The sequence below is a fragment of the Larus michahellis genome, chromosome 1, assembly GCF_964199755.1.
Source record: "Larus michahellis chromosome 1, bLarMic1.1, whole genome shotgun sequence".
Taxonomy (NCBI): Eukaryota; Metazoa; Chordata; class Aves; order Charadriiformes; family Laridae; genus Larus; species Larus michahellis.
In genome coordinates this window covers 214,319,099-214,335,127 of record NC_133896.1, presented here as the reverse complement: position 1 = coordinate 214,335,127, position 16,029 = coordinate 214,319,099, and the positions used below count along the sequence as shown (strand labels likewise).

General features: G+C 50.5%; 1 protein-coding gene across 2 annotated transcripts in view; it reads right to left on the bottom strand.

Annotated features, from left to right (window-relative positions):
- Nucleotides 1–522: 522 nt before the first annotated feature.
- Nucleotides 523–16,029, bottom strand: part of SLCO2B1 (solute carrier organic anion transporter family member 2B1) — a 62,747-nt gene continuing 47,240 nt past the window's right edge. For both annotated transcript variants that reach the window (XM_074572224.1, XM_074572223.1), the window contains exons 9-15: nt 13,382–13,546; nt 11,605–11,797; nt 10,663–10,819; nt 5,562–5,731; nt 2,935–2,999; nt 2,099–2,219; nt 523–1,098 (exon numbers count right to left, since the gene is read on the bottom strand). In XM_074572224.1, the coding sequence (XP_074428325.1) occupies nt 924–1,098; nt 2,099–2,219; nt 2,935–2,999; nt 5,562–5,731; nt 10,663–10,819; nt 11,605–11,797; nt 13,382–13,546 (1,046 nt within the window). In that variant the 3' untranslated portion in view covers nt 523–923. The remainder of the gene's footprint in view (nt 1,099–2,098; nt 2,220–2,934; nt 3,000–5,561; nt 5,732–10,662; nt 10,820–11,604; nt 11,798–13,381; nt 13,547–16,029) is intronic.

The following is a 16,029-nucleotide window of genomic DNA, read 5'->3' as shown; positions in this document are numbered from 1 at the left end:
TGGTCAAATGGCTTAGCCACAAGCTCTGCCCAGTCTGCTGGGTTCAACCTCCCTTTCTGGTCCTGCAACCCTGGGAAAAGTTCTGCCTTTCTCAAACTGGAAAACAGGAAGGAGCCTTAATACTCACATGCTTCAGTAAGCTCCCGTGACAAGTACTGATAATGCAAAAATAAGGATTATAATTATTATTATTTGGGCAAAATGTGGCCATGCTGCCAAAGCTCTACAGATCTGCGGGCATTGGTGTTTCTCTCCTGGGCTGGACCTGAGGTTCCTTTTGATGTCCTCCCCTCCCCAAATCCTCACCCCTGCCCCTCACTGCCAAAGCAGCATCTACACAGCACCATGGGACTTGGTCCTTGCAACGGTCCACAGCCTGGGACAAAACTCCCATCAATGTCAGCTGGAGCTGGATGAAGCCTTCAAGAAAGAGAGACCATCTAACACCACGAAAGCAAAAGGAACAAGCACAACTGACGTTTTGGGGTCAAGGACAGACCATCACTCATGGAGATGTATGGGTTCAGTACAAAACCATTTCTTAAAAATGATTTATTAAAACAAAACAAACCACAAAACCCTTCAGCTATATGGTTAATGCTCAGTGCTGGCACCACCAACATTGTCAGCAGGAACAAATGCTTTGGAGGACATAAATCCAGAAGACTGCAGTGTCCAAAGGTTAATGTGTGTGGACTAATCCACATGAAGGAGCGAGCTGCACCACTGAGGTGGAGATGACAGGTGTAGTACAGCATATGGACAGACTCCCACACTGTACAGATGTAGTACATCCCACCCAGAAGATTAGGGAGCATCCCCATCATCTCTCTCTCCAAGCATCCATCCTTCACAGTTCAAATGTTGTGTGATTCACATGGCTTCACCTCCCTGGACACGGATTGCAATTCACATTTTTGGCATCACACTTTGGATTCTGGGCTCTTTATGGAGTTTACTGCCAGTTTCTCCTTCTCTGGGTCTGCCTTTGTCTCTGCTGTGTCACTGGCTTCCTTCTCCTGCCGTCTGAGAATCACATACACCATCACGAAGCACAGGAAAGCGCCCACCTCAAAGAAGAACTGGAGACCGAGATATCTGTGGTGTGGAAACACAAGAAATCAGGGCACCAAGCACCAACGCCCTATGTCCCCAGGCCCCCAGCAGATAGTGAACATTGGGGATGGGCTCCTTGGGCACACTCAGCAGTGGGCAAGCAACAGGTGTATGCCTGGCTCCTGAGAAGGGTGGCAGAAAGAGGAGGAATAGCTAAGAAGAGCTAGGAAGAGCTACTTCTTTTGGTGTTACATTAACAGGTCTTATCTCCTGGCGAAAAGGAGGCACATAAAAACATGTCTTGGGGTTGAGGGCAAATAGGACTTGCTGTGGCTACTGGGCAGGGCGTCATTTAACGACAGATTTACAACAGGGATGGAAGACCACCTACAGCTCCCTTCCAGCCTCCCCACCGTGCACAGTCTGGATTTGGTGTCAAGCTGGGCTGTTCTGTTGGAAAATGAATCCCGTGGTAAAAGGCACCCGGCATGGACTCTGCACCACCTCACGGGCAGCTCTGAGGCTGGGGTCACCCCTGCTGCTGCCTTACCTCCAAAGAGAAGGTGTCAGGACAGGCTGTTTTTGTCTATGCTCACGAAATAAGTAATCATAGCATTATAGAACAGCCCAGGTTGGAAGGGACCTCAGAAGATCATTTTGTCCAACTTTTCATGGGAAAGGGAGCCTAGATGAGGTTACCTATCACCTTGTCCACTTGCACCTTGAAAACTTCCAGCAATGGGGACTCCACCATGTGTCTGTGGAGGTTGTTCTGGTGAAGGATTGTTCTCACTATAACGCAGGGAGTGTTTCTGGAAGTGGACCTGTGTGGTCTTCTAGCATCAAGTTAGCATGGTCCTTGGCATGGTTTTGGCTTGTGCCAATGACTTCCCTCCAAACCATTCCTGAGCACTGCTGGGAGTTAGCACTGGCCAGGGGGATGCCAGTGTCCCTGCTCGCTTACCGCGACATATACAACTTATCCAGGTTGGAGGTGGCCTGATGCCACATTCCCCCTGGGATTGCCTCTGCCCATCCCTACCTTTGCCTGAAGAGGTTATTGTCGTAGTATCTGCAGGCCGCCTTCCTGTCGCACTTCTTCTCCCAGAGGATGCAGGTTGTGTCGATGGCGCTGCCGTACAGAACGGGCCCCGGCATCCACGCTGGAAGCAGAGGGTCAGAGGGGGATTTGTTACATTATGGGAGCACCTCTGCTGGGACAGTCCCAACCCTGGTTACTTTCCCATGTCTTAGGGAGGAAAGTGGCTGGGGGTGGTTTCCTTTGCTCATGAAGCCACTGGTCCTGCACAGCACACCAAGGGCTGGTTGCATGTTTGCACCCCACCATGATGCGAGAAGGTCCTTATTTATCATTGCTCTTTGGCAAGGGACCATCACTCATCCCAGGAATGATGTTCACCTCCTTCATGCGCCGTGCATGTACCCTCCTTCCCACAACTGCAGTGGCACGTTCTGGGGGCCTCCAGGTGAACGTGAATTTTCACCATAGGAAAAATAACTACAGTGGGATCACAGGGCATGGTTTGCAGCCACCCTGATATGCTGGAGGACAACATGGGAGTATCTACACACAGCCAAGGGTTGTCCTCCTGGACCTGAACTTATTCCCTGTCCTCTTTTATTTAGCTGCATAGATGCACCCCCATGGAGATGCCTCATTGTCTCCCCACCGTGTGCAGCCCCCCCAGACCCTGCAAGGTGGCATCTTTCCCTGGCTCTGGACAGGCTTTGACCAGTCCGTAACTCTGAAAAAACAGCACTTCTGCAGCCCTGGGGCTGCTCAGGGATGAAATGCCCACGAATGCCCAAGAGCTGACATGATTTTCCAGGACGGCATTTCAACACATTTTAATTTACCTAAAACTCTCAGCAGCATGAACTGTATCCCCACCGCAAACGATTTGTCTTCAGGCTGGATGCTCCTGAAAAACAAAATGGAAAGCGTGCCCTCTGGCATTCCCGCAAAGATGGATGTTTCCCTCCCTGGCATTGCATGAGGCCTTACGGCACCTCACCCAAAAAAATGATCCTTCGACCCAACCACCAAGGACCCCAGGCAGCTCCCATTTACATCAGCAAAAATAATGAAGTTTCATTCATTAGGGCTAGATGCAAACCACAGCCTTTTCTTGGCCTGAAAAACCTACCAAACTCCGTAAGAGACGGGGTGGAGCTCAGCTGAGTATTTTTGCTTTAAATTTAAAGAATGCGGACAAGGAAAACAGAAAGAGAAACAAATATAGCCGCTGGCTCTGCCAAACAAGAGCAACACAAGGGATGCTTTTTGTAACTGAAAGAGAAAAGTGATTTACCCATTGAGGAAGTGGCTTTTTTTTGAGGTGGGATGCCCCAGTGTATATTTTGGTGGTACCCCAGTTTCTTGAAATAAATATTTCAGGCTGTGGTTCCTGCTGGGGTCAGACATGGGAGAGGACTGGGTGGCAGAGGACCTCCAGGTGAGCACACCTCAGGGAACTTGGCTTCCCTTTCCTCTCTGTCTGCCTGGTGTGTGCACTCATGGCATAGAAGGAGATTTAATAATGCCTGGGAGCCAAGGTAAAAACAGGTTTTAACCACAGCTTTTCCCTAAAAAGACACTGTTCGGAGTGCTTTGACCACAGAATCATCATAGAATCAAGCAATGGTTTAGGCTGGAAGGGACCTTTAAAGATCATCTAGTTCCACCCCCCTGCCCTGGGCAGGGACACCTCCCACCAGCCCAGCTTGCTCCAAGCCCCGGCCAACCTGGCCTTGAACCCCTCCAGGGATGGGGCAGCCACAGCTTCTCTGGGCAACCTGGGCCAGGGGCTCACCGCCCTCACAGCCAAGAATTTCTGCCCGAGATCTCAGCTCCATCTCCCCTCTTGCACTGGAAACCCCTTCCCCCTCGTCCCATGGCTCCCCTCCCTCATCCAGAGTCCCTCCCCAGCTTTCCTGGAGCCCCTTGAGGGACTGGAAGGGGCTCCAAGGTCTTCGCGGAGCCTTCTCTTCTCCAGGCTGAACCCCCCCAACTCTCTCAGCCCGTCCTCCCCACAGAGGGGCTCCAGCCCTCCCAGCATCTCCGGGGCCTCCTCTGGCCCCGCTCCAACAGCTCCGTGTCTCTCCTGTGCTGAGGCCCCAGAGCTGGAGGCAGCACTGCAGGGGGGTCTCCCCCGAGCGGAGCAGAGGGGCAGAATCCCCCCCCTCGCCCTGCTGCCCACGCTACTGGGGATGCAGCCCAGGATGCAGGGGGATTCTGGGCTATCAGAGCATGTTGCTGGCTCATGTTGAGCTTCACATCACCCATCACCCCCAAGTCCTTCTCCTCAGCATTGCTCTCAATCCAAAATTGTGCTTGGGAATATCATTTATAGACTAACATAGAGATTCCCCAATGACTTTCCCCTCCTCCCCAGCACAGTCCCAGCCTCAACCTCTCCTGCCCATCCCAGGCTCCAGCCCCATCAGCCCAGGGCTTGTGTCGAGGCTGGCTCCAGCCTGCCCCATAGGCACCTTTCCAAGGGTGTGGGAAACCAAAGTCCAGGTTGCTTGTCTGCACTGGGAAGGGAGGCTGTATTCAAGCGAGATCCTTCAAGCGAAGGAAGGTAATTAAACTTCTTAACTCAACACAGGGATGGATTAAGAAGTGCCAAAATACTGCCGTGCTAAATTAAAGCTGAGTTAATGATGCGTCTCGTTACTGAGGTATCAGCCGTGGGTGGGGAGAAGGAACAGGACGGCTGCTGGATCTGAAGGTTGTGCTGAGACCAGGAATGGGGATGCTGAGGGTAATGTAGGGATCCTGTGACCCCCACGGCCCCATCGGTGGATGGAGGTCCTGTAGGGGCCTGACATGGTGTGACACCCACCCACCCACCCACCCACCAGCTGCTCTTTGCCTGAACCTGTTGGTGAACACCACGTTGCCTGCAAGAGCAATTGGCCATGCAGCGCTGGTGGCTCCATGGTAGAGCCTTCAGGAGCCTGAAATCTCCATTTGCTGCTTAACTCTGCAGGGATCAGCAGCCGCAGCCAAGGAGACCTTGGAAGAGCCTTTGTAGTCTTAGGGCAGCAGGACCTCTGTTAGTGCAGGGTCTTCAAGAGCAAGTCCTGAAGGTCTCTCCTGCTTCAACATTTGAGACTGGAGATGCTCTGTGTTTCTGTCCTGCCCAGACATGCCAGGTCTTTGCTAGGAAAGCACAGCCTGCTCCTGAGCCAGGAATAGGCTAGAAGACGGACAACCACGTGCAGGAAGCCCCATTCTCCATTCCCTGCACCAACACATGCAAAACCCATGTAAAGGCAACTGGAACAAGCAAAAGGAACTGGGCACAAGGTGCAATATTGGGGTGGCTTAACCCTCCGATCCCTCAGCTGGAGAAAACCTTCCTCCCCAATTCAAGGACCCCTTGGTTTCCCAAACCCAGACCCTGGATGCCTTTTCTGCCACGCTTAAAGGTGTGGTTGGGTTGCACCTAGACCATGGCCAACCCACGTCTGCTCACCTGAGGATAAGCATGAAGGACGGTGTGTGGGATACACTGGCCAGGATCCCCGCCAGGCAGGACAGGACCACAAAAGGCAAGAAGAGGTGGGAGCAGCCGGTGCCGCAGGTCCCGGGCTTGGCAAACCCCGCAAAACCGTTTTCAGAGATGCAGCTGCAATTGGTGTAGTTCTGCAAAGAGGAGAGAAAACCCAGAGGCTGCTCATCTGCTCAAGGCTGTGGAGATACCGGGGATAGCTGCCAGCTGTCATAGGGTGGGAGAGTATTTAGGTTTTGTCTGTAAATAATTAGCAATAATTAGCACTCAACACTTAAGGGAGCAGGGGGAAAGAAACACATAGAATGAAGCTGGCTGGGGATAACAGACTGAGGGGATGAGGAAACTCATTTTCCCATCCCTACTTCTGGCCTCCAACATGCTACCATCTCTGAAAAGAGGTCTCAGTCCCACCAGGCCCCACAGGCGTCGCTAGGATGTCCCACGGGAGAGCATCCACAGCTGACAGAGATGCTGGGACAACCGTGGTACCTTGGTTCGTCTATAGTGGTACCTTGGCTCATCTCTCTGTGCTTCCAGGGGCCCCTGGGAGTTCTCCCAAGCCAGAAACATCCACGTCTTGTTGATGTGAGCCCCAGCCATGGCTCTGTACCCGCTGCAGCAACCCTTCTATGCTCGTGCTTCCAGTCCTGTGTTTCACGCCTGTTGTGTGTTGAAGATACTTATGCACAGGTTTATTTCAATGTCATCCTTTGCTGCTGAACGCTTTGGCATCCTGCATAAAAATCTGGACTCCTGGCATGGAAAAATCTCACCCCCAGCTGATTCAAGCCTGATGTGAGCTTAGTGGCCTGTGTTATAACTTTTGGAGGAAATCTCCAAGGGAGCAGCCTGGGCTCCACCACCTGTACCCAACTTGTCTCCTGCTGTGAGACCCTTCATCCAGGGGCTACGTCTTGAGCAGAGCTGGCAATCAAAGCCAGAGCCCAAGCTCAGGGGAACGTTAAATCAGAAAACACTTGCTAAGGGAAAATGCAAAACTTCACCTTTGAAAGAGGGTCATAAATAACCGGCTCAGCGTTAGCAATGGAAGGATGCCCTGGGGCGAGGGATATGGATTTTTTACTTTTCTCCAAATTTTAGTCACAACTCTCTTTTTTTTTTTTTTAATTTTAAAATAAACCTCTTTTTTTTTTTTTTTTGGAAGAGACCTTTAAATAAAATGAGCATGATCTTATTGTTGCCAGAGGGGATAGATTCATAGCAGGATGGCAGTTTACAGAAGGGTGATCCAGAGGCAGGGGCACCTCAGGGTCTCCCAAATTCCCATGCCCGCCTTGCTGCCTGGGGAAGTGGCATGTCTGACGCCCATAAAAGCTGCCCTGCTCCTTTCATTTGGAACCTCGGAGGATTTTAGAGCAGGGAGCATGACCCTGGCTGCAAAAACCCCTGAGCAGCAGGGACAAGCCACAAAGCGGCCGGTGGCCGGTCTCCATGAGATGAATCAACTGGGCAGCAGTGCCACGAGGCTGACGCAGCACCGGGGATGGGGAAAACCACCCAGAGTAGTGGAGAGAGAAGAATAACTGAGAGCAACCCCCAGACAGGGCTATGGTTTCTGGGCAGGATGGGCAGCTGGATGGCACATGGCCAGCCCTGGGTTTCTTAGGAGACCTTAGAGCCCCTTCCAGTCCCTCAGGGGGCTCCAAGAAAGCTGGGGAGGGACTCTGGATGAGGGATGGGAGCCATGGGACGAGGGGGAAGGGGTTTCCACTGCAAGAGGGGAGATGATTGAGCTGAGATCTCGGGCAGAAATTCTTGGCTGTGAGGGCGGTGAGCCCCTGGCCCAGGTTGCCCAGAGAAGCTGTGGCTGCCCCATCCCTGGAGGGGTTCAAGGCCAGGTTGGCCGGGGCTTGGAGCAATCTGGTCTAGTGGGAAGTATCCCTGCCCAGGGCAGGGGGTTGGAACTAGATGATCTTTAAAGGTCCCTTCCAGCCCAAACCATTCTGTGATTCTATGATTTTCCCCAGTTGGGACCTCCTGGTACCCCAGATTTTGGAGTGTGTGTTGACCATCTCAGATCTGACCCAGCTCGCAGCAGAGGGATGTTGTCCCTGCTCCCACCTGTGACCATGTATGATGAGAGCAGAGGAAGGCTCAGAAACCCAGGAGCCCCGTGGCATGGATATTCCTGCAGTCCCAGGGGAGCCCCTGAGGCCACCTCACTTCAACAGGTCACGCTGGACCCAAAGAAATAGCAAAGCACTAAAAGGTTGTTACTGCAAGGTCCTGCTCTTGGGGCAAAGCTTCCTGTTGACCATGAAATTTGGGGACATCCGGTGATGTAAAAAGCAAATGGCTTTCAGCGTACGAGAGCTTTCCAATGAAAAAAGCCAAGCTTGCACTGTGCAAGCCTCCTCTGGAAGGGCTGCAGCAAAGCTGAGCAAAAAACTGTAAGTTTTTTGGCACACTGGGAGGGTTTCTAGAAAGCCAGGTGTTTGGGACATGGAGAGCAGTAGGCAATGAATGCCACAGGTCTCTGCACTGGAAAAGAAATGCTGAAAATGGTAAGAAAAGTGTAATACGGCAGAGAAAGCAGGAGCTAGAAGAATGCCATAAAACGCAACAATCTCTTTTTTCCTTTCCTGCAAGAGGCAATACCCAAAATTGGAGAGAGACTGAGGTTGCTCTGTGGACACCAGAGCTCAGCTCCTCGTCCCGCATGACAAAGGAGCAGAGCTCAGCATCTGCAGCCACGTCACTCTGTGCCATGAGCTCCCCCGTCCTGGGGAGATGCAACCTGCTCTGGCCACTGCCTGCTGGCACATGGCTGGGCGTCTACAACACCATACCGAGACACCGTCCCCGTGCGGAAGAGCCTCTCACACAACTGAAATTGGGTCAAGATGCGTCAATAGGTGGAAAGAAGATTCAGCAAATTATCTCAGTGCTAGAGGAAGAGCTAATGCTGGTGTTACCATGTGGTGTTTGCATGGCACCATCAAGGGAGCCCTGATTTTGTTGTAGCATGTGACTACATATAAAAATACGTATAATGAATGCAGGAGTGGGTCACGTTCCAGACCCCAGGATGCCAAAGGGCTGGAGGCATCTTTGAGGAGGAAGAAGCAGTTGAAAAGCATCTGCTGCGCAAAGGACAGGCACGGGGATGCAGAAAAGCCCATTTGGGACCAAGCTCTGGCAGAAAACATAATTGTTATTAAAATGAAGTGTTGTTAATTAACAGAATGCTGCTAAAAAGTGCCCAGACAATCCCATGCTGCCATTATATCCCGTGCCAAGAACACAGCGGAAAGCTACTCACCCTCTATGGATTGCTAGCGTTTTTCAGATAGGTATTTGAATTGGCAAAGATTTCCTTACTATTTATTTGTTGAGCTGAATTGCCTGGAGACCCAACAGGCAATTTGCACTCTGAAAACTCAGCCCTGTTGGGGTTTTGGTAACAGGAAGGGAGTAGCAGAGGAGCGAGAGGCACAGGGCAGCAAAATAACCCTGCCAGGTCTGCAAATCAAGGCAAAGCCAAGAGCAAAACCCATTTCTCTACCCACCGCATTGGGACTCTCCCACTAAATTATCCTCTCAAGTAGATACTTGGCTTGACAACTGGTACTTATGGAGAGGATGCACTCTGCAACTGGATCATGACTTTTTGACCTCCAAATCTGCAGGATGAAAGGTGGAATAACACTGCTCTGATGCAGCCGTCCCAGGGCATGCAGCGAAGGTCTGCTAAATGTCAGTGCTGTGTGTACTGGGGCAATGGTCCCTCCAGGCCTGGCTTGCCCACAGCATATACTCTGGTCATAGAATCACCAAGTCCGTTTGGTCACAGAATTGTAGAATTTAAAAGGTGAGTAGGTGCTGAGGGACACAGTTTAGTGGTGGTTTTGGCAGTCTTAGACTGATGGCTGGACTCAACGATCTTGAAGGTCCCTTCCAACCTCGATGATTCTATGATTCTATCATTCTGTGACTTAAAGCGCCTCCCTGAGTCCCCAATATCACGATTTACCTTCCCTCTCTTCATCCCTCCACATGATCTATAGATGAGGCATAACTAGAGCAAAATATGTGATGGAAACACCCAGGCTGCTTCTGCAACTGTAGGTACCAGTGGAGCGTTTTCAGCTGGTATTTGCCCCGACTCTGCAGGAGGGCGGTTTGGACCAAGCGCAGTTTTGCATTTTGCTTCAGCAAAAAAATAAATAAATAAATTGTTCATTCTTGGCTTTGAGCATTTTTTTAGGTCAAGCCCCCCCAAGCAAACACTACTGGGTGAGCAGTCTGGGTTGAGACCTGCTGCAAGACATGGAGGTATGTGAAAATGTGTACCACCTGCATTAATATTTTGCCTTTACAACACTGCAAAAGTGGAAACTGTCATAGTCCATCTAGTTTCAGCTAACTTTGGGCATATGATACTTAAATTAGGACACTGATTTCCGTAGGTCCCTATTGAAGGAAAACAGATGGAGAAATTCACAGCAGGAGCCTAGAGGTGGCTTGACTCACCCCATAGAGAAAACACCCCTTGAGTACAAGAGGCATCCATGGACCTGGGGTCGTGCTAGGTGCTGTGATTAGTCCTTCCCATACTGCACTTCCTCCTGTCCCACGACAGGAAACATACCTAAGAAAGGTGACTTTGTTGGTCATCATTTAGGTGGGAAGGGAAAGCAGATCCTTGCATCATCCATGCAAGAAGTCTGCTCAATCTGCTGGGTAGCATGGGAGATATTGAAAGTACGGTTTGTGGAGCAAAATCTGACCTGAGGTGGAGCAGTGGGTGGGGAAGGACACCTTGACATCCTAAAAGGTTGGAGACCTAGAAGGTTTCCGCCTGCTGTCTTGGCCAAGGACCTGTACTGGCAAGGGCTGTGTTATACTAGAGAGTGCTGAGAGACACCATCTACAAGGGGTTTTCCTGGGACATTCTCAACCTCCTCATCCCACAGGGTCATGCAGAGCTTGCCAACACTAACGAGCTTCAGAAAACCTAATTGCCAGACTTGAGTGCTGCATTGGTCATCCCTCATTAGCCATCCCAAGCCAGGACACTGGCGCAGACAGAATGACTCACCAGGACTGAGTTGTCCGCATCGATATTTACGACTCTGCAGCCAGCGGAACAGGGTGAGATGTATTCAATGTTGTTGGAGCCGCAGATGGGGTTATAGGCTTTCTCGGGGCAGTTACACTGGAGGTTACACTCCAAGGCGTAGTGTTCAAATTCAGAGCTATGACAGGAAGAAAATATTAATACACGCTATTGAGCATCATTAATACTCATCCTACATAGAAAATATACTGCATGTATATTGAGATTAATAAAGAAACACTCGATTGCTAAACAAAACCTTCCCCGTATGTAAGAGAGGACCCACAAAAATTCAACTATAACCCCCCTGGGCAAAGCATCATGACCACAAATGGTGAAGGGAGTCACCCACTTCCTTCATATTTGGCCCCAAACGTGGGGTCTTGGGGTAACGCAATACCACGCTGTGGGAGGTGGTGAGGTTCCCGCTGAGAACTTGGGCTGGCTTCCACCGAGACCACAGGATGTTGAACATGTGAATTTACAGAAACTTGGATCAAGCCTTGAGGGAAGACAAGGTGCTGCCTGCGTTTAGCTCCGTAGGGAAGCAGCCACGGCTTCAAAGGTGTGATCCCAGGGCTGGCCCTTGCCCAAATTATTTGCCTGTGAGTAACGCACCGCACTTTCCAAGACGCAATTTTAATCTTGTGCTGTTTGTGTCAAAAACGCGTTCACCTTGGGTTTCACAACCAACGAAGTTAGAAGGAATAAGGATGCAGAAGATCCAGTGTTTATGCACAAAAGCATTATTTTCTCGTGTTATTCTACCACTGTTAACTGTTTCTTTTGAGGGAATAAACCAATTTTGGGGTATTCTGCTTAATTCCCACCCAACTCCACCCTAGGAGTGCAGCTGGGGATGAGGGGTACCCACAGCCCTGGGAATGACCCCCCTGTTCCCAGCTTAGCTGGAGCTGCTGGTACCTCTCACTGTAGGTAACACCTGCGACCTTCTGCGTGGGACAGCCGAGGAAGAGGAGGGGGAAAGCCACGAGCAGGCAGAGGAACATGCCGAGGACGCACATGGCGCTGCATTGCCGTAGGGACATCTGGAACCGCTTCAGGATGGCACCACCCACCACGATCCCCACCATCGCTCCGGGGATGTTCACAGCACCTGGGGAAAGGCAGGTCCTTGTTTTCCGTCTTCCGAGCTGCATCATTCCCTTCATTATAGTGAAGGGCCAGAGGATTTGCTGTTGGGTTCCTGTTTTTCAATGTTGGTGATCTGGAGGGGACCAAGGCTTTTGCAGAGGCTGGTGGAATAATGCTAAGAAAGAGCAGTTTTGCAAAACCAGCAGGATCCCACAGCAAACTGGCCGTTACTTATCCGCGCATGGAAGATGTAGGGACCAGTGAAAAGCTACGCTTCACCCAGCAAATGTGATTTTTCAGCGTAGATGGAGGAAAATATCAAGTAAACCTGGAGTGGATATGTAATTTCTGCACAGTCATGTGCCCACTTCTGTTGTCATCAGCATAAAAATGAAGATTTCCGTGACAGACTTAGCGTTTTGCAAAACCCAGCTTTCTAATGGGATACCAAAGAAGCGCAATCTGTTTAATTCAACAAAGAATCAACAGGGAGGTTGCTTTCAGCCCATAAACAGCCACAGAAGGAAGGGATTTCTGACTACAGAAAGCCTTTTGATCTAACAGAAAAAGGCAAAGCAAGATTCAGTAGCTGGGGACAAAAACTAGATAAATTCGAACAAGAAATACGGCGCACGTCTTTAACAGAGCGGGTAAATCAAGGGTGAGAACAGCTCAGCAGGGCGCATGGGTGGAGGACCCCACTGCTTCAGCATTTAACCTTTCCGCCTGTATTTAGCCAGGTTTGCTGGGCTTTGCCAGTCTGCTCTGCTCACTTTCTTCTGATTTATTTTTTGCAGACTTCAGAAGACTCCTTCTCTGAGGACGCGTGCTGGTTTTTTTTTTTTCAAAAATATATTTTAAATCCTTCTGTGTCTAGATCCACAAACTGATTATAAGAGTAAGGCTTTATTCTTCGTATTTTTATTACCATGAGAAGCTTGCACAGGGAGACCTCAGTGCCGGACAGGACGTTCTGGATATCACAGTGCAAGCAAAAGCAGTCTAATCTCACGAGCACATATCCTGCTTAACACTTACTCCTTTCCTTCCTAACAATACCAACAGCAAGCAATTAGCCCAACCATTACGAGCAATTAGTTTGACTATAGCAAACCTTTTGAAGGGTTTAGGCACGATCAGTACACCGGCCTGAGTGGCCTCTTGCTGCAGACTATCTTCAAAATGCATGCTTACATTTCTGCAGTTTTTAATTTTATTGACTACCTACTTTTTTAAAGACCCTTAACCCAATGATCGATGTAAAGTAATCCCTGCTACAGAAATGTGCACGATTCATATCTGATGTTTCTTTGCTCCTTTAATGCAATCAGTTGGTGTCCTCTCCTTGATTATAGTGAATAGCTTTAGATAATAAACATTTCCCCAGGTCTTAAAAGGTTTTATTCTAGCAAGCTCAGGCTGCAATGTAAAGGAAAGAAGGCAGATAATAGCTAAGAAGTTGTGTGGGCAAGGACCTGGTGCCACGTCTGTCTGTAGGTAATGGAAGGAGCCTGGCAGCTCTCAAGGAAAACTTACTTTTTAGTAATCTCTAGATTATTTTCTAAGGGACGCTCAAAAGCTGGCAAGCCTTGACAGCAACACTCACCGATGATCATGTTGGCCAAGGACGCCGTGAGGGAGAACTGCCTCTCCAGGAATTTCCCCATGAACGTTGCTAAACCAGCAACCATGGCAGAGAGGTTGACCTGAGCCAACACCACCAGCAGGAAGACGGGATGACGCAGGTTCCTCAAGAGGACCACAGGAAAATCTGAAAGGAAAAAGGGAAACCTGTTGCATACAAAGGAGGTGTACAGTATAATATTAATCCACAGAAAGTGACAAACCGTTGAATTTTCCTGTATTTTTTTGCACAGAATTAACTCTTTAGGAGCAGTGAGCTCTTCCAAACATTTCAGAATGTGTGCTTTCAGGGTTTATCATTTGAGGGTGTGATTGCATGGCCATTGGGATATTAAAAAGTCAGGATGACGCATCAGGACATTGCCAAAATTAAACACTTTATATCTCACATCAGCCTTCGGGTGATGTGCTCAAGCAACCCTGAACATTGAGATGGGATGGAGAGCAGCCCTGGGGAGAAGGACTTGGGAGCATTGGTTGGTGAGAAGCCCAACATGAGCCATCAACGTGCTCTGGCAGCACAGAAACCCCCCGCAGCCTGGGCTGCATCCCCAGCAGCGTGGGCAGCAGGGCTAGGGGGGGGATTCTGCCCCTCTGCTCCGCTCGGGGGAGACCCCTCTGCAGTGCTGCCTCCAGCTCTGGGGCCTCAGCACAGGAGAGACACGGAGCTGTTGGAGCGGGGCCAGAGGAGGCCCCGGAGATGCTGGGAGGGCTGGAGCCCCTCTGCTGGGAGGACGGGCTGAGAGAGTTGGGGTTGTTCACCCTGGAGAAGAGAAGGCTCCGGAGAGACCTTGGAGCCCCTTCCAGTCCCTCAAGGGGCTCCAGGAAAGCTGGGGAGGGACTCTGGATGAGGGAGGGGAGCCATGGGACGAGGGGGAAGGGTTTTCCACTGCAAGAGGGGAGATTGAGCTGAGATCTGAGGCAGAAATTCTTGGCTGTGAGGGCGGTGAGCCCCTGGCCCAGGTTGCCCAGAGAAGCTGTGGCTGCCCCATCCCTGGACGGGTTCAAGGCCAGGTTGGCCGGGGCTTGGAGCGACCTGGTCTGGTGGGAGGTGTCCCTGCCCAGGGCAGGGGGTTGGAATAGACGATTTTTAAAGGTCCCTTCCAACACAAACCCTTCTGTGATTCCGTGATTGTGTGATTCTATTCAATGCTAATGCACAGGACAGATCTGCCGCCTTCTGCAGAGATACCTCCTGCTGAGCTCTGAGCTGCCAGGGTCTTATGATGCCTTAGGAGAAATGCAAGTGGCTCCGTGATAGTTTTTCAGCCTCAGCTGAACCTGTCGATAAATAGTGTTGACATCTCCTGCTTTCCATGGGTGGACTGTACTGGGATGACTGAGAGCAACATGGAAACCTGCCTGTCTTTCCCCCACCATCCATGGGCTGAGGCTGCAGCGTTGAGTCATTACAGGGGCTGCTACAAACATGCATGGCCCCAGCAAACACGGCCTCAGTTCCTTTCCCTGAAGCTTTCTGGCAGGGCTTCCACTAAAGCAAATACAAGAGTAGCTGGGAAGTCATTAAAAGTTAATTTATTTGTTTGCTGCAGTTGCAATTTCAATGTCCTTTTTGTTTCCATCACAAAAATGTATTTTTTGATTACAAGCAAGAAACACTCAGGCAAATTCCCCTGTGGCTGAACCCTCGCTGCTTGAGAAGAAGACATCTTTAGCTTGTTCAGCAAAGACATCTGCCCTGCTCCCAGCGCCGTGGGAATCGGGATGCCTGATGCTGACACCCGCCAGCTGGGAGGCTACAGTTCTCCATCCCCGAGCGATTTCTCCTTCGTGCCCATCCCAAACCCGCTTTTCTGCTCAAGCCTTTGCTCCCCCTGAACCATTGCCTTCCCCCCCTGCTCTTCGTCCTGCTCTGCAGCTCGCAAGCAAAGGGCGTGCATAAAGGGCGTGCATAAAGGGCAACCTCCACACAAACAGATGATGAGTTTCCCAGATGAGGGCTCTGAAAGTCAATATGCTGAAGCAGAGATAAGGAATTAACTGGGGGGATTAACGCAAGGGCCTGCCATAAATTAATGGTGTTAATTCTTAGCAGCTCACAAACAAGTGGGACAATCTTTCTATCTGCTCCAGCACGGAGGCACTGGGAGACGGCAGCGGGGAGAACTTTCTGGTGTTTGTCTGGGAGTTGCCCCAAGCTGTGTATTTGGTTTAGCTGTCCTAAAAAGTTATGTGAAGAGCAAAGGGCCCTCCGTGGATGCGAAGGGGTGCCCCGTAGGGAAAGGCGAAGCTCTCGTTCATGAGAGTATCACCTCTCCAGTGCAGCCATCTGCTCTCAGGGGTAGGCAAGCAGCTACAGACCTTGGGGAGCAGCAAACTCAGGGGCGCTGGAGAGGGTCCAACTGTGCAAGGAATGTTCAAGGACCCTGAAATACTGACACGCTGAAGAACTGTGAGGGTAGGAATCCACCAGAGAGGGAGTGAGCCACGATGGTATCTCTAAGCTACATAGAGACCAAGGTGAACCCCAAAGAGGGCAGAGGGTTTTGCTCTTAAGTATCAATAGAGCTCTTGTTTTTTGAAGCATATTCCATATGGAATATCTCATATACTGGAATATCTCAGACATATTGCAAATACGAAACCTCA